This window comes from Histomonas meleagridis (assembly GCF_020186115.1).
Source record: "Histomonas meleagridis strain 2922-C6/04-10x chromosome Unknown contig_163, whole genome shotgun sequence".
Taxonomy (NCBI): domain Eukaryota; phylum Parabasalia; order Tritrichomonadida; family Dientamoebidae; genus Histomonas; species Histomonas meleagridis.
In genome coordinates, this window is record NW_027150782.1 from 57,045 (window position 1) to 75,000 (window position 17,956).

The following is a 17,956-nucleotide window of genomic DNA, read 5'->3' on the forward strand; positions in this document are numbered from 1 at the left end:
TGCCTTCACGTTGATGAAGCTCAATTACAGGTGTAAATGACGAAAGTGAAAATGGTGGAACTTTAGTGAAATTAATAGAATAGGAACAATTAAATGTGACATCTTTATCTTTACACCAAACTGATGATGTTTCGATGATCTGAATAGAAGGGTGAATCCGCATCTTTAAAAATATCATTCTGTTTTGACAATTATCTATATTATAGACATTGCCAATCGATATAAAAAAATGAGAAAATGGTTCAAACTCGTTTTCTTTAAGGGGCTTTATATGAGCTAAATTTGCGCCATTTACTTTACTTTGATTAGTTCTTCTATTCCAACAAAAATCCAAATCATCAAAATCCATAATAATAAACGTACGTTAAAATTTCCAATTTTTTTGTTCGAAAAGGAAAAATTTGTTTAGAATATCTTCGAACAAAATAATTTGTTTCACAAAAGAGATAACAATTATCGTTAAACAAAAATTCCTTGATATTTCTTTATAAAAAAAATTATGCGCAAATGTGAATCAATGATGTCTATCGAACTCCCGAACATACTTGAAAAATGGATGTTTCAACGCTTCCTCTGCTGTAATTCTTTCTTTATGGTCTACTATCAACAACTTTTGAGCCAAATCGATTGCATCTGAATTTTTCAGATTTTTTCTTGAATTTGGAATTAATGTATTCATATCAATTTTTGGTGTTACCTCGAAGAAAGATCTATCTCTTTCAGACAAAGTCACTCTATATTTATCTGCCCAATCGATTATATCTTTACCTCCGACAACTTGTGCAATTGAATCGATTTGGTGATCATCGCCACCATCGAAAACATGGATTTTTTGGGTAATATATTCTAAGAGCATAACACCGACAGACCAAATGTCGAGTGAATAATCATAATATTCATAATTAAGAAGGATTTCTGGTGACTTGTAATAACGTGTACAAACATGGACACTATATTTACGCATCGGATGATAATATTCAGCAAGTCCCCAATCTGCTAATTTGACTTGTTTATACGGATCGGCGCAGAGGACGTTAAGTGGTTTTACATCGCGATGCATAATGCCCAAACTATGGGTGTGGTGAAGAGCTTGAAGAATACGGTAAAAATAAAAGCGTGCTTGCCCTAGAGTCATGCCCATAAAGAGATCCTTCCAATCGGTGTTAGGACAAAATTCTGTGACCATCGCAGGAATTCCTTCTCTACGATCTAGAACAATGTCATATAGTTCTAATATACTTGGACCTTGGGCACTACTAATAATTTTAAGTTCTCTACGTACACGATCTGGATTAACAGGTTTAAGGAGTTTGATCGCACATATATTTTTGTCATCTTGTAATGCAGTAAAAACTTCCGAATAACGGCCTTCACCAATACATTCTACTAGTTTGTAACGATTGATATCTCCAAAATTGGGATTCCATGAACGAAATTTCCAATGATTTGGCCCAAGATCAAGATTGACATTAGTAAAAACTCTAGATATATTTGGATGTTCTGGGTTAAATCTCCCATCAATACAAGCATTTGATATATCAAACGGATCAGTTTGCTTTTCTGTTGGTTCCATTGTGTAACAGTTACTTATCGTTTTGCTGTAATCTTTTCAATTTTGAATAGTACAATTTAAAGCCGTTGAATAGTGTGTGAGATCAAAACCGTTTTTCCCACCAAAAATAAAGTATTCAAAAAAATGGAAATTCAAAAATATAAAATGAGAATAATATATCTGATTTTTTGATTCTCAGTGGGAAATTCCCGGGGGATGTCAGTTGTGAATTTTTTTTTAGTATACGATTGAAGCAAAATAAATTTTTTATTCTATTAAACGGTCACTCAATAAGACACTTTTTTTCAGTAAAAACTTTTTTGAGGGAAATAAACGTTTTTTTATAACAACCTTCAGCAAAGCGGGAGAATGATTTGGGCTTTTGAAGTCCTATTCTCTCTTTGGTTTGGCTTCGAAATAGTTGTGCTTTTGGTTAAGAAGAAGCTTGATGTTCTACATTGTTTTTTTGCGGGGATTCCACTTGGTTTTTACACATTTGCATGGCTTGTCTTCATATTGACTGCAAAATTTCAACTTACCCCTAAAGTAGCCATCTTACCCATGTTGATTATATTTGTTGCAAGTTATTTCCTTCACAAGCATAACATTAACAATTACAAAACAAAGTTCAAATTAAATACAACACAAATTGGAACATATATAATAGGTGGAGCAATCTTTGTTTACATAATTTATGTCTCGATGCTTTATAAAGGAAATGAAGTTCGTGGTGCAGCATATGGTGATTTACCATTTCATCTTAATATTATATCATCTTTTGCCGTCGGGTGTAACAACAAACGTAATGGCCTTTACAACATCACCTCCAGTTTCTATGGACATGAAAGGCTTGTTTATCCAATGATCCCTAATTTTTTTACAGCGGTATTAATGTCCACTGGGAGTGGAAGCTTAAGGATTTCTCTCTTTCTTCCATCAGCTCTCATTATTTTATCTTTACTTTTTGGCATGTATTCACTTTCATTAAAATTTACGGGAAATCATTTTGCCAGTGCTCTTTCAATTGTTATTTTTGCTAACCTTGGAGGTCTTGGTTGGACAAGACTTTTTAATCCTGAACATGGTTATGGCGATTGGATACATAATTGGGGTCGTAATCGATATGAATATTGGTTCCACCCAATCTTCCATATTCTTGTTCCTCAGCGTGCATCATTGTGGTCTATGCCGCTTTGTTATTGGGGAATTTTGTTTTTGATTCACTCGGTCGAACGGTTTGATTGGCGGTTTTTCCTACTTTCAGCACTTTACACCGGTTTTACTCCTCTTGTACAAGTTCATAGTTATGTTTCCCTGGCTCAGTATGCCATTTTCCTATGCATCCTAACATTTCCATGGACTCATAAATCCAAAATGCCAAAAGTTATTGCGCTATGGGCCTTATATGCAATTGTTGCAAATGTTATGGCTTTCCCTCAATTAATTCCTTATGTAAAGCGTGCTTCTGGAGGAGAGTTTCTTAAGCTTGCTCCTTTATGGATTACACGAAGAGTTGGGGCACTTCAAATGTGGTGGAATGGACTTGGAGTTTTCTTTGCAATAGCTGTTTTCTTTGGCTTTGCAGTCCTTGACAAGACCCAGATCATTCAATATCTTCCATCTCTGATGATTTTCATCACCACTAATATCATTCAATATCAACCATGGGAACTTGATAACACTAAAGTTTTCTACGCCGGTTGGATTCCTATTGCACTTCCAGTTGTTTCCCTTTATTTGGCCACACTTCTCCGAATTCGAAAGACCAAAATAATTGGCGTAATTCTCTTGCTCAGCTCCATAGCATCAGCTGCGATACATTCCTTTGATTGCCTTTCCTCAGATCCGCATATTTTTGAGTCTGCAGACATTAATTTGGGATTATGGATTGCCGAAAATACACCAGTGGATGCAATGTTTTATACAACTAATTGGCACACTAACACCGTTGCAACAATTGGAGGCCGTCAATTGTTTCTTGGGTACTTAGGATGGGTTTCGTCGCATGGAATTAATTATTATGAACGTGAACGCGTTTTTCATATGCTGAAAACGAATCCAAACGACGTAGACGCATTTAAAAAATATGACATATCATACGTCGTTTCGGAGAAAAATGAGTTCAGCGTGATCGAAAATAATTTCGACGGAAATCTGTGGTCGAAAGTTTATCAGGACCCGAAATATTTGGTGCTGAGGCTAAGAGAAACGCCGATCGAATTAGAATTTGATGCGCCGAGTAGATGAAAAGGAAAGAAATGTTTTGCTATGCTTTTATGTGATTCTTTTTATATGTGAATTGTTTAAATTAATAAAATGAATTTCATGTTTACTTTTAATGGTATATTTTTTTCAATTTTCTGATTTACTTGATTATGCTTTAAGAGAAGGTTATATTTGGCCGAATGAAGAATCAAAATGTAATAAGGATTGCAATATGTTAGAAATGTATAATCAATAAACTCAAAATCAAAAGAAGGAAGTAAAAACGATCGGTTTCAAGTGAATTGTCTTACGAAAAGTTCTATCGTGCTTCTCATTTAAATTTGCTTTTTCTGGTGAGCTTTCTTGGTCATTTAATTGAAAATTTCACAAAAACCGCCTTTTTACACTTGAAATTATTTCAATTTTTAAATGAAGATTTTGCTAACCGCCTTTCCGGACTATTTTTAAGAAATATGAACCGGTTCCATTGAAAATTATGTTGTTTTTTCAGCTTCAGATCATTTTTGAATGAATTGAGAAGTTTTTGATGTTGGTGTTTCCATTCAAAATAAATCAGTCTCAGACAAATTGAACTAATTTCATCGTTTTAACAAATTGCAAACAGAAAAATACGAATTAAAAAACAATTTACTAGAAATATTACATTCGCAAACAACTTCAGCCAGACAGTATTACTCTTGGAGCTCTTGGTTTCAAGAAATTTGATGATGTTACCAATGTGAAAGATATAACTCATTTTTCCCATATAATAGGTAGTGGATCTGATGATATTTCTTTCACAGAAGCCAAATCATTATTTTCATATGCCGTGTATTGATAGGTATCTGAATCTGAATATGATGATTCAGAATCTGATTTTGATATATCGCTTACGATACCCTTTTTATCTGCTGCCATATCTAGGATGCGCGCCATTTCTCTTGCGATCGAATGTCGACTTGATGAAAATTCTTCACCAAAAATATTATATTTTTGAACAATTTTACAATCAATTATGTCATTATCTCTAATTCCTTGCATTACAAGGGTTTCATCATAGTTTAAAATTTCGCCATTATGAAATAAACATATCATTTCATCAGAGAAACAAGAGAATTGCAGAAAGTCAGAAAGTTCTGAAACAGGTGAATATTGATTTACTCTTACAAGGAGTATCGCGCCCGGAAGCCATTGTATTTTGATTTTCAGCTCGTCGCTCATTTGGGCTTCTTACCTTTGTTAATTAATATAAAAGGTTGCCTCTCAAAAGTGCTACAGGTTTACTTTTCAACCTTATCAACTCTCACAAATTTCAACGAAATTTCTGCGCCGTTTTGAGTAAAGTTAATAAATTTGATAAGATTGACAAAAATCCCGATTTTATCTGACCATATATATTATGAATCGAAGTTTTTAAATCATACAATCGTTATTTCAATATTATCGTCAAACTAATTAAGTAGATTCTTTTTAAACGTTCGTTAATATTTCATTTTTTTTAAAAATCTAAAATTATATTGAACAATATGCACAAAAATTTGTAAGACATGTTTCATATGAAATAATTTTGAAAAATGTTTTAAATTATGCAGATATAAAAAGCAATTAAAAACTGAATTTTAATGTTTCATAAAGTTTTTTCTGATTCCGTATCATCATCAAACCACACAATTAAATTCGTTCTCATTGCTTGTAGTATTTCTAATGATTCGTTATGTGCATTTTGATCAAGTTGACCCATATCTATTTCAGCCTCTCTTCTTGCTTTCCGAAGCATTTCAGCTGCTTCTGCGGTATTTTTTAGATGTTCAAAAATGAAAATTGCGTAGTTGAGTAATAGTCCTAATTTCATTGGTTCACTATGTAAAAGATATTGTGAAGATTCAACTGCTTCTAAATAAGCTTTGTGCGCTTCGGTGATTATGCTTTGCAGATCTTTTTGGCTTGCAAACTCTGCAAGATATCTGTAATAATCGCCACGCATTTTTTGACAAAATACTTTGTCCTTTGGCGTTGTTGCTTTTGGAAGAAGCTTCTCTGTGATCATGTTAATTATGAAATGACAATATTCTGTTAATTGACTATGAGTCTTTTCTTTGAAATGTTGTATCATTTCTGCGTTCAAAGCATGTACCATATCAACTTCATTTGCATAAGAATCCATTAATATGCGAAGTGAGTTACGTATTGGGTCTACTGTTGCCTTGCAAATTATGTTAATTGTTTCAAAATCTAAATCTGTTGTTGGTTTGTCTTCATCCAAATAAAGGCTTAAGTACTGTAATGCCTCTTTGTAGTGTGCAACTTTGCACAATGTTCCTGCATAAAACAAGTTGTCGTTAGCTGGCGAAATCATGAAATTTACCCGAACAGAAATTTAACGTGCTTTGTTAAAAACTGCCAAAAATGTGAAGTGATTTTTTATTGCAAATTTTCATATTTTAAAAAAGACAAAATTCTATCAAATATTTTATTTATAACAATTTTTGTTTTCTTCCCATTATTGCATCATATTCCGTCGGACTTAAACTATTATATAAAACATTTTGATCAAAATCTTCTCCTAAAATTAATGATATTAAATTCTGATTTACATTTTGTAACTCATCGATTTGTATTTGTAACTGATCAATTCTTTCGCTCATTGTCAATTGTATTTTTCCTGATTTTTCCTTATATTCATTTGATCTTTTCTTCATTTCATCATGATCATTCTTTAAGTCGGAAAGTATTTCAGTGAATTCCGAAAGTTTTTGATTCGAATTATTTAATGTTTCTTGAATGAATTGTAATGCTTCGTTAACATCAGACCCGTCATATCCTATAAGCGATGCTTGTCGCATTATAAACTCAATCGATTTCCGATCTTTTCCGGCGTTAGTAATAATTTTCGTGATAGTAGCAATAATCCGATCAAGAAATGAATTGGAAAATGGTAAAATGACGTCGCGATCACGAATGCCCAAATGTAATGACGAAAGAACTTGTTTGAATTGTGTTTCGATGATTTTGTTGTTATTTTCGAATTTGGATATTTGTGATTGTAATTCTTTTTGTGTTGTTTCAAGTGTTTCGATTTGATGCTTTAAGTCTTTATTAAGTGTTTCGAGTTGTTTAACTTGTTGCGTAAGTTTTGCGTTGTTTGTTTCTAAATTTGTTATTTGTTGCTGTAACTTTTTGTTGTTTGTTTCTAAGTCTTTATTTTGATGCTTTAATTCTTTGTTGTTGGATTCGAGTTTGGCAATGCGCTGTTTCATCTCGGATTTGGTATTTTTGAGATTTGATATTTGTTGTTGCAAATCTTTGTTGTCTGATTCAAGTGCACTGACTTTTTGCTCGAATTCTTTTTTATTGGTTTCAAGTGCATTGACTTTTTGTTTCATTTCGTTGTTAATTGATTCGAGATCTGAAATTTGTTTCTTCATTTCATCATTTTCTGATTTAAGTTCATTGACTTTTTGCTCTAATTCTTTGTTATTTGATTTGAGGTCTTTGATTTGATTCTTCATTTTATCTTTTTCTGTTTCAAGTTCATTGACTTTTTGTTCCAATTCTGTGTTATTAAATTCGAGTTCATTGATTTGATGTTTCTTTTCGTCATTATTTGCTTCAAGTTCTTTGATTTGTTTTGATAATTCTTTGTTATTCGACTTAAGATTTTCGATTTGTTTCTTCATTTCTTTGTTTTCTGTTTCAAGTTCGTCGATCTGCTTCTTCATTTCATTGTTGTTTGCTTCAAGTTCTTCTTTATTCGACGCAAGTTCATTCACTTTTTGTTCTAATTCTTTGTTCTTTGATTCAAGTTCATTGATTTGTTTTGCAAATTCTTTGTTATTCGTCTTAAGATCTTCGATTTGTTTCTTCATTTCTTTGTTTTCTGTTTCAAGTTCGTCGATCTGCTTCTTCATTTCATTGTTGTTTGCTTCAAGTTCTTCTTTATTCGACGCAAGTTCATTCACTTTTTGTTCTAATTCTTTGTTCTTTGATTCAAGTTCTTTGATTTGTTTCTTCATTTCGTTGTTGTTTGCTTTAAGTTCTTCATTTTGATTCTTCACTTCATTATTTACTGTTTCGAGTTTATTATTTCTTTGTTCTAAATCTTTAATATTTGCTTCGAATTCGTTGATTTGTTGTTTCATTTCGTTATTATTTGCATCGAGATTTTTGTTTTGCTGTTCCAATTCTTTGTTATTTGATTTAAGTTCTTTAATTTGTTTCTTCATTTCGTTGTTATCTGCTTCGAGATTTTCATTTTGTTGTTCTAACTCATTGATATTGGATTTAAGATCTTTAATCTGTTTCTTTAATTTGTTATTATTTGTTTCGAGATTTTCGATTTCTTTCTTCATTTCATTATCATCTAATTCGAACTCTTGAATTTGTTCATTTAATTCATTATTTTCCATCTCGAGGTTTTTGATTTGTTTTTCTAATTCTTTGTTGTTTGCTTCAAGTTCTTTAACTTTTTGTTCTAATTCTTTATTAGTTAAATTAAGTTCTTCAATTTGTTTTTCCAAATTTTCTATATTTGCTTCGAGATTTTCAATTTGTTTTTTCATTACTTTATTATTTGTTTCAAGTTCATTAATATGTTTATCTTTTTCATCTTCATTTAATTCGAGATCTTCTATTCGTTTTTTCATTTCATCATTTTTCCCTTCAAGTTCTTCAATTTGTTGTTTCAACTCTTTGTTATTTATTTCGAGATTTTCCTTTTCTTTTTCCAATTCTTTATTATTAGTTATAAGATTTTCATTTTGTTGTTTCAATTCGTCATTATTCGTTTCAAGTTTATTAATATGTTTATCTTTTTCATCTTCATTTAATTCGAGATCTTCAATTCGCTTCTTCATTTCATCATTTTTCCCTTTAAGTTCTTCAATTTGTTGTTTCAGTTCTTTATTATTTAATTCGAGATTTTCCTTTTCTTTTTCCAATTCTTTATTATTTGATTGAAGTTCATTGATTTGTTCCACTAATTCATTGTCATTTAATTCGAGATTTTTGTTTTGTTTTTCTAATTCGTTTTTCTTTGCTTCAAGTTCTTTTATTTGCTTTTTCATTTCATTATTACTTTGTTCAATTTCTTCGTTTTGTTTTTCCATTTCTTTGTTATCTTCTACGAGTTCTTTAATGCGCTGTTTTAATTCTTCGTTATTTGCTTGAAGATTTTCATTTTGTTGTTCCAATTCATTGTTATTTGTTTCAAGTTTTGTAATTTGTTGCTTCATTTCGTTATTATTTGTTTCCAAATTTTCATTTTGTTTTTCCAATTCTTTGTTATTTTCTTCTAATTCTTTTATTTGTTGTTTCAATTCGTTATTATTATTTAATATGTTTTCATTTTGTTTTTCTAATTCATTGTTATTGGCTTCAAGTTTCTTTAATTGCTGCTTTATTTCTTCGTTATTTGCTTGAAGATTTTCATTTTGTTGTTCTAAATTGTTATTATTTATTTGAAGTTTTGATATTTGTTGTTTTAATTCATTATTATTTGTTTCTAATTCTTCGTTATTTGATTGAAGATTTTCTTTTTGTTGGTCCAATGCTTTGTTCTTTTCTTTAAGTTCTCTTATTTGTTGCTTTAGTTCGTTATTATTTATTTCTAATTCTTCGTTACTAACTTCAAATTCGTCATCAAGTTTCTTTAATTCTTTATTAATTGATTCAAGGTTTTCAATTTGTTGTTTCATATTTTTATTATCTGCTTCTAATTCATTAATTTGTTGTTTCATTTCATTGTTATCTTTCTCGATATTTTCAATCTGTTGTTCGAGTTCTTTATTATTTGATTCGAGATTTTCTTTTTCTTTTTCTAATTCATTGTTATTTGTTTCCAAATTTTCATTGTTAAATTTGAGATTTTTAATTAATTGGTTTAATTTGTTGTTATCTAATTCAAGTTCTTTATTTTGTTGCATTAATTCATTGTTATTTGATTCCAAATCTTCGATATTTGTTTCTAATTCTTCATTATTTGATTCAATTTCTTTAATTTTTTGTTTCATTTCGTTATTGTTTGTTTCAAGATTATCATTATGTTTTTCTAATTCTTTGTTATTTAATTCAAGTTTCTTTAATTGCTGCTTTAATTTATTATTATATGTTTCCATTTCTTTGTTATTTTCTTCAAGTTCTTCATTTTGTTCTTTTAATTCTTCATTATTTGATTGTATTTTTTCATTTTGTTTCTTTAACTTTTCTTTTTCCATTTCGAGTTCTTTAATTTGTTGTTTTAATTTATTATTATTTACTTTAAGATTTTCATTGTTTGATTCATGTTCATTAATTTGTTGTTCTAATCCTTTGTTATCTATTTCAAACAATTTATTATTTGTTTCAAGTTCTTTTATTCGTTGTTCTAATTCATAATTATTTGCTTCAAGGTTTTCATTTTGTTTTTCTAAATTTGTATTATTTGATTCAAGTTTTTTAATTTGTTGTTTTAATTTATCGTTATTAGTTTCAAGATTTTCATTTTGTTTTTCTAAATCTTTTTTATTTTCTTCAATTTCTTCGATTTGTTTTTCTAATTCATTATTATTAGTTTCGAGATTTTCATTTTGTTTTTCCAAATCTTTTTTATTTAATTCAAGTTTTTTAATTTGTTGTTTTAATTCTTTATTATTATTTTCAATATTTTCTTTTTGTTGTTCTAAATTTTTATTATTTGTTTTAAGGTTTTCTATTTGTTTCTTTAATTTAATATCATTTGATTCCATTTCTTCTTTTATATCATTAATTTCATTTTTCATTTTATCATTATCATATTTCTGATCTTTAATTTTTTGTTTTAACTCCAAATTTTGTAACTTTAAGTTATCATTATCCATAAATAACTTTTGATTTTTTTCTTGAAGTTTTTTATTTTCATTTTTCATATTTTTATTTTGTTGTTGTAATTTCTTAAATTCATTTTTAATCGGAATTACAGAGTTATTAATTTCATTCTTTAAATCTATAATTTCAGATTTTAATTTTAAGTTTGATTCTTTTAATTGATTATTACTTAAAACTTTACCATTTAAATCATTTTGTATATCATTATAAGAATTATGAAGTTTTTGGTTTTCTAATCTTAAATCTTCAAGTGTGTTTTTGATTTTTCCAGCTTTTTTAATGAACTTATCAATCATCTGATAATTTTGTTTAATTATTTCATTTTTTGTATGATTTAAATCATCCAAAGTTTTATTAAAACTTTCGATATTATCAAAACTAAAATATATATCTTTACTATTTTCAAAGATATCATTTAATTTTTTGATTTCTCCAGTTTGTTCTTGAGAAATTGTTTTAAATCCGGAATAATTTGTTTGCATTTTATCTAAATCAACTTTTAATTCATTTATTTCTTCATTTTGTTGTTTTATAATTGATTTCAAATTTTCGATTTCTTTTAATTTATTTAATAAATTTATTTTATCTTTTGTTACTTCAATTTCATCATTTGTTGATGATGATAATAATAATTTAAGTTCATCGTTTTCCTTTTTTAAGTTATTTATTTTCTCTTTACGTATATCCGAAATCATTAATGAATGTTCAAATTCTTTTTGTTGAATGCTCCCTAAAGAATTTCGTTTTTGTGCTGTAGAATACGAATTATATAATTTTTTGTTTTCTTTTCCTAATTTTGTTAATTCATTTTTTGTCATTTTTATTTCGTGTTTTAAATCGGAATTTTCGCGTTTTATTTTATTGTTTTCATCTTCAAGATCTGATAAAATTAGTTGCTTACTTTCTTGTAAATATTTTAGTTCTGCAAGTTCTTCTTTAGTTCGTTGAAGTTCGTTTTGTATTAATGAAATTTTATTATTTTTCTCTTTCTCAAAAATTAAACTTTTCGTTTGATCCGAAATTGATTTTTCAAGTTCTTTGTTACGTTGCTTTTGAAGAGCTAACCCTTCTTTGGTGTACTCTAGTTCTGTCTCAAGTTCATCTATTTTTAAATTTGCAATTTGATTTTCGCGTTGAGCAATAATGAGATCATCTAATGTTTTGGCTGATTTGTTTTTTATTGATTCTATACAACTAAGCTCACTTTTTAGAACTTGAATTTGTGATTTAAAGTCTTCAATCTGTTGCTTGGTTACTTGATTATTTTGATTTTGTTGATTCGAAGAATTTACATAATTTGTCATAACAATCCGTACCTTGTCTCGAAGTTGATGAAAATCTTCTGTTTGTTGAGAAATCATTAGAAGAACATAAGCTTTTAATATTCCGATTTGACACTTGATTCTACTAACTTTGGATAAATAACTTACAAGATCATCATCAGATTTTGGAAGATATTTACCGAGTTCTTTTTGACTACCATTAGAAAATTTTTCTAATAATTGAATAAATCGAAAATCAAGATTTTGAAATTCTGTTTCTATTGTTGCACTTTCATTCATAAATTTCTTAGTAAAATTTTTAACAAAAAACTCTCTCTCTACTTTAAGATGTGAAGAAATAAACAAATCGATTTTTTGAATAATTTCATCTTTTTGCCACTTCTCAAGACCACTTAGTGTAGAATTAATTGATGATAAAAACTTGCCCATTCTTTCTTTATAAAATGATTCCATTGAGTTTTCTTGCGACATTCCAGATTTTGGCGGTTTTATTTAACGGCTCTCATTTGGGGGAGGTTAAAATTGAAAAGAGTACGGTAAAAGACTAAAACGTTCTCTAAATGAATTCTGCGAATTTTCCAATTTTTCCAAAACTTGTCTTTAAATATTCATTAAGTTAATGCTCAATATTATTATTTGCTCTCTTTGTTTATTTCAATATTAGTTTCAACAAAAAATGTTTTCTATTTAAATTATATACTCAAATTTAATTGTAAAGGTAATTCCTTATCTCACAAAAAATAAACAAATATATATTTAACTTTTATTTATTTGACTTTTCTGGCGAAGTAAATTTTCAATTTCTGATTGACTTCCTGTGGATGCATACATAAGTGCTGTTTTAAATAATTCCAATAATTTCCATATACTTTTTTAAAACATAAAATTATTTTTATAAATATTAAGTTAAATAATTAAATACTTTTTATATTAACATCATTTCCATCATGTTCAAGAAATAATTCAACTATTTCTTTATTGCCTTTATAAGAAGCTATCATTAGTGCTGTTTCAAATGAATTAAATTAACTCCAAATATAATTTTGAAATAAGATAAAATGTTAAGAACAAACTTTAATTATATTAAATAAATATTTTTTGCATTTATATCTATGTCTTTTTGCTTTAAAAGTAATTTAACTATGTCTATATGGCCTTCTTTTGATGCCCATATAAGTGCTGTTTCAAATAATAAAAGTAATTTTCGAATATTTTAATGAAATATCAAATTATTTAAATAAGCATTATCAAAAGCAAATTAATACTTTTCGCATTAACATCAATTCCTTCTTGTTCAAGAAGCAATTGGACTATATCTGTATGACCATTCCAAGATGCTAAAATTAGTGATGTCCAATATAAATCAAATAAATTCCAAATATTATTAAGAAATCCAAAATTATTAAAATGAATTTTATATAAAATAAATAAACACTTTTAGCATTAATATCAATTCCTTCTTGTTCAAGAAGCAATTTTACTGTTTTTATATTACCATATCTCGCTGCATTCATTAATGCTGTTTCAAATTATTTAAACAAATTCCAATAATTATAATGAAATAAGATAAAATTGATAAAATAAACTTTAAATTGAATAAATGAATGCTTTTGGTATTGACATTAATTCCTTTTTGTTTGAGAAGTACTTTAACGATTGCTGAATGGCCGTTTTCAGCTGCATAAATAAGCGCTTTTTCAAATAATATAAATAATTTTTATATAAAATGAATAAATACTTTTCATATTAATACATTTTCCTTCTTTTTCAAGAAGTAATTTGACTATTTCTGTGTTGCCAAAAAAAGATGCTCTTAAAAAAGCTGTTTCAAATAATTTTAATGATTTTTAAATTATATTTTAAAACTCCAAATTATTTAAACAAATTTTAAATAATACAAATAAATATCTTTTGCATTAATATGAATTCCCTTTTGTTTGAGAAGCAATTTAAATATTTCTGTATTACCATATAAAGACGCATAAATGAGTGCTGTTTTAAATAGTTAAAAGAAATTCCAAATATTATTTTGAAATCCAAAATATTTTTATTAAATTTTAAATAGAATAAATTAATATCTTTGGCATTAATCTGTATTCCCTTTTGTTCAAGAAGTAATTTAACTATTTCGATATGGCCATTCTTAGATGCCCATATTAAAGCTGTTTTAAATAATATGAAAAAATTCCAAATATTATTTTGAAATATCAAAAACATTAAGCAAAATTCAAATAAAATATTAAATCACTTTTCGAATTAAAATTTATTCTTTTTTGTTCAAGGAAAAAGTTAAATAACTCAACGTTCATACATGGATTCTCTGTAAATAAAAATAAGTTCGTAATTTTAGTTGAAGAATCATCAATAATTTCATTTTCATAAAAGTAATGAAAGATTTCATTTCTATGAAATTTAATTGATGTTTCAAGAGCATTTTCAAATGTTGAATGATTTTGTTCACATAAATAAATGATTTCTTCATTTCCACCTGCAATTGCATATTTGCCTGTGTTTTTTATATCTACATCATTCATAAGTAAATATTTAAAACATTTAACTGATCCAAAAAATGCTGCAAAATCAATTAATGAAACATTTTCTTGATTAATAAATGAACATCTTTCATAAAGTGATGGTTTTATTATTTGATTAAAGTTAAAATCTTCTTGTGATGATATTTCTTGAAGTTTTTCTATTTCATCATTTCGGATAATTTTTGAGATTTCATTTGGATTTACTCCTTTTTTAATTAATTTCTTATGAATTTCCCAATCATTCTTTGAAAGTTCTTCATAATTTTCAAAGAAATACTGAGAAAATGGAACCTGATTTTTCTTTAACTTATTTATGATTTCTGTATTTAAATAATTTGCAAAATAAAATGTTTTTTTACTTTTGATGAAATATGGTGATATTAATTTCATTTCAATCATTTTCCCAAGAAGAAAATTGGATTCTTGAGAACATAAATGAAGGAGAAAATTTGCAAATGCATGAACCTTATCAGAATTATTTTTATTAAACTTTTTTTCATTGATTTCTTTTTCTTTGATATCTAGTGCTTTCATAAAATTAATATATATATTAAAATCTTTTCTTTGTGAAACATATGCAGAATAAATCAATCTGCTAAGAGTCAAGTTAGGGCAAGGAGATATATTGTTACTGAGAAGATTCATAGTTTCACTTACAGATTCACCAATGTTATCTTCATTTATGTTTAAAATAACTTTCTCAAGCGACTCTAAAATTTTGGTCCATTCTCTTATGGGAGTGTGATGTGGGGATGTGGATTTTGCTGGTTTACTTTGGCAATCCCCCATGCAGAAATTTTTTTTACAGTTTCTTTAACAAAACGATACGAAATTCTGTGTAAACAATGGCCACGTTTCAATTTTTGAGAACTAATCGTTTTTTTAACCCAGTAAAACATTCAAAAATGTCATAAAAATTTGACTCCCATGGGAGGCCTTAGAATTATCGGAATTGTGCACAATTCAAAATCCTTGACCAACTTTTCAGTACTTTACTCAATTAGGGTTTTGAGCGTACCTGCCATGGTCGTGTAAAAGGGATTTTTTTGCTTACAATTTTTCTCAATTCCTGTTTATGTTTGCACATGACAATTTTCTCTCAAAGTAAAATCTAATTTTTATTATTTCCACTTTTTGATTTTCTACTTCTAGATTTAGAAAATTTCGATAATAATAAACTCCAATCTTGGCTGATTTTTGGATAAATTTAATGATAAAATAGTCAAGATAGTTTGAATTTCATTTTGAGCGAACATATAAATTTCTTTACTGATCTAATGGGACGAAGCATTTTTACACTTTTTATTCTTTTTCATTTTCATTTAACAAAATGTAAGTGCAATTCTAAATTGTAAAATCAATAAATGATTTATTCATCGATTAACTTCTTATTGATAGTCGAATAATGTTTGATGTTACTGTTTTTTGTATCCTTTTGAGCTTAGGATTTCTAATATTTGTGGATTATATGTTGGAACCATATCCATATCCACAATTAAACCCTTTTGTTCCAAAAGTAATTGGACAATATCAGTTCTTCCATTTCTACATGCGTATATGAAAGCAGATTTAAAAATTTAAAACGAATTCCAAAAGAAAAAATCAAATATTATTTAAAACAAACAAACATTAAAACAATAAAACAAATATCTTTCGCATTAATATCAATTTCCTTTTGTTCCAAGAGTAATTTCACAATATTCGTATGCCCATTTCTACATGCTCTCATAAGCATAGTAATAAGTCAATATAAAAAACTCCAAATATTTCACAAAAACATAAAACAAAACAAATGAACAATAAACAAAAAATCTAAATATTTTTCGCATTAATATCAACACCTCCTTGTTGTATAATATATTTCACAACTTCAGTATTTCCAGATGAAGCAGATAATGGTAATATATCCTTCGGGATTTCTTTACCATCGAATTTATTTAAACATTTTATTAGAAATACATTATCAGCTATTGCAGCTTCTCTTAAAAGAACATCATCAATTTCCATTCCTTCTTGTTTTAAGAATGAAAATATTTCATAATTACTATATTCAATACATTTCTTACCAAGTGCATGTTTATCATCAGCTTTAACGATTTCGTTTTCATAAAAATAATAAAAAATATCATTACGATGATATTCGATTGCTGTTTCATACGCATCTTCAAATGATGAAGAATTTTGTTCACATAAATGAATAATTTCTAAATGACCACCAGCAATTGCATATTTCCCAACATTTGATAATACTGAGCCATTTAATAATAACAATTTAAAGCATTTAATTGCTCCGAAAAATGCTGCATAATCAATTAATGAAATATTCTTTTGATTAATAAAGGAACATACTTCATAAAGCGATGGTTCAATTGTTTGATCAAAATCAAAATTCGTTTGCGATGTAATTTCTTGAAGTTTTTCAACATTATCATTTCGAATTATTTTCGCAAGTTCATTTGTATTAATTCGTTCATTAACAAATTGTTTATGAAGTTCCCAATCATTCTTCGAAAGTTTTTCAATGTTACTAAAGAATTTATCATTAAATGGACAATTTTTCATTTGTTCAATTTCTTCTTTTGTTTTATATTGCGCAAAATATAATGAATTTTTATCTTTAAGACAATCTGAAGAAATTAAACCATATTCAATCATTTTAGTAAGAAGATAATAGGACTCTTGTGTTTCCATACTTAAAATATAACGTGAAAACATTTTTGTTATTGGATTTTCGGTAATTTCTTCAAGCTTTTCAATCTCTTTTAAGTAATCAAAATATGGTGTTGTGTTCTTGACTTGAGCGAGAAAGGATGCATAAATGAGCTTGCAAATTATATTGTTAAATGAATTAGGAAGATTTTTATCAAATAATTTGATTGTTGATTGAATTGAAGAATTAAGATTATCTGCAGCCAAATTAAAGATTATGTGTTCCAATAAAATTAAATCAGATTCCCCTTTAGTCTCTTCCATCTTTAAAAGTGATATTGTTAATTTGTCCTCCCCAAAAAACGAGAAAAATAAACCATTCAAAGAAAAAGTCATAACCGCTAATAAATAAAAGTGCCAGAATGAGATGGAGAAAGAGCAATCTGAACCACCGCAATCAATCTCAATTATTCCTATTCCTGATGATTTAAAAGAAACCCAAAAAGCTGAATTCATTGCATATCAAAAATCAGTCATAAAACTTGAAGAAGAATGGAAAGAATTAATGGAAGGGAGAATTATTGATCAAAATTGCATCAATACTTTAGATCAAATCAAAGCAAAAAGAATAAAAGAAGCAAATGAGCGATTAAAAATTCGCGTTCAGTTGGCCGAAGAGCAAGCCATAAAAGAAAGAGAACGAATTGAATCAGAATTTGAAGATGCAAAAAGAGAACTTCATGAAAAGCTTGTTATGGCATATTCTTTATCCGATCAAAACATTGTGAATCAACTAAAGGAATTGAAAGGGAAAGATTTTCAATCATACATCACAGAAAATGCAATAGATTTCCCATCTTCCACTCCAGACACTCAAATGAGAACAAGGACAC

General features: G+C 27.8%; 5 protein-coding genes across 5 annotated transcripts in view; 2 read left to right on the plus strand and 3 right to left on the minus strand.

Moving 5' to 3' along the window:
• Positions 1-514: 514 nt before the first annotated feature.
• On the minus strand, positions 515-1,573 carry GO595_002294 (CMGC family protein kinase; the record flags this gene model as incomplete). Its single annotated transcript, XM_067915187.1, has 1 exon — positions 515-1,573. One exon carries the CDS (start codon positions 1,571-1,573, stop codon positions 515-517), a length of 1,059 nt encoding a protein of 352 aa, XP_067777532.1.
• A 681-nt stretch (positions 1,574-2,254) lies between these two features.
• GO595_002295 (uncharacterized protein) lies at positions 2,255-3,799 on the plus strand (the record flags this gene model as incomplete). Its single annotated transcript, XM_067915188.1, has 1 exon — positions 2,255-3,799. The coding sequence occupies one exon, from the start codon at positions 2,255-2,257 to the stop codon at positions 3,797-3,799; it is 1,545 nt and encodes a 514-aa protein (XP_067777533.1).
• Positions 3,800-5,384: 1,585 nt separating this feature from the next.
• GO595_002296 (14-3-3 protein) lies at positions 5,385-6,113 on the minus strand (the record flags this gene model as incomplete). Its single annotated transcript, XM_067915189.1, has 1 exon — positions 5,385-6,113. One exon carries the CDS (start codon positions 6,111-6,113, stop codon positions 5,385-5,387), a length of 729 nt encoding a protein of 242 aa, XP_067777534.1.
• A 118-nt stretch (positions 6,114-6,231) lies between these two features.
• On the minus strand, positions 6,232-9,765 carry GO595_002297 (frigida-LIKE protein; the record flags this gene model as incomplete). The annotated part of the gene is made up of 1 exon (XM_067915192.1): positions 6,232-9,765. The coding sequence occupies one exon, from the start codon at positions 9,763-9,765 to the stop codon at positions 6,232-6,234; it is 3,534 nt and encodes a 1,177-aa protein (XP_067777535.1).
• A 7,725-nt stretch (positions 9,766-17,490) lies between these two features.
• Positions 17,491-17,956, plus strand: part of GO595_002298 (uncharacterized protein) — a gene marked incomplete at both ends in the record, with an annotated part of 588 nt that continues 122 nt past the window's right edge. Inside the window, one exon of the mRNA XM_067915193.1 lies at positions 17,491-17,956. This exon is cut by the window's right edge and continues 122 nt beyond it. Within this exon, the coding sequence (XP_067777536.1) occupies positions 17,491-17,956 (466 nt within the window).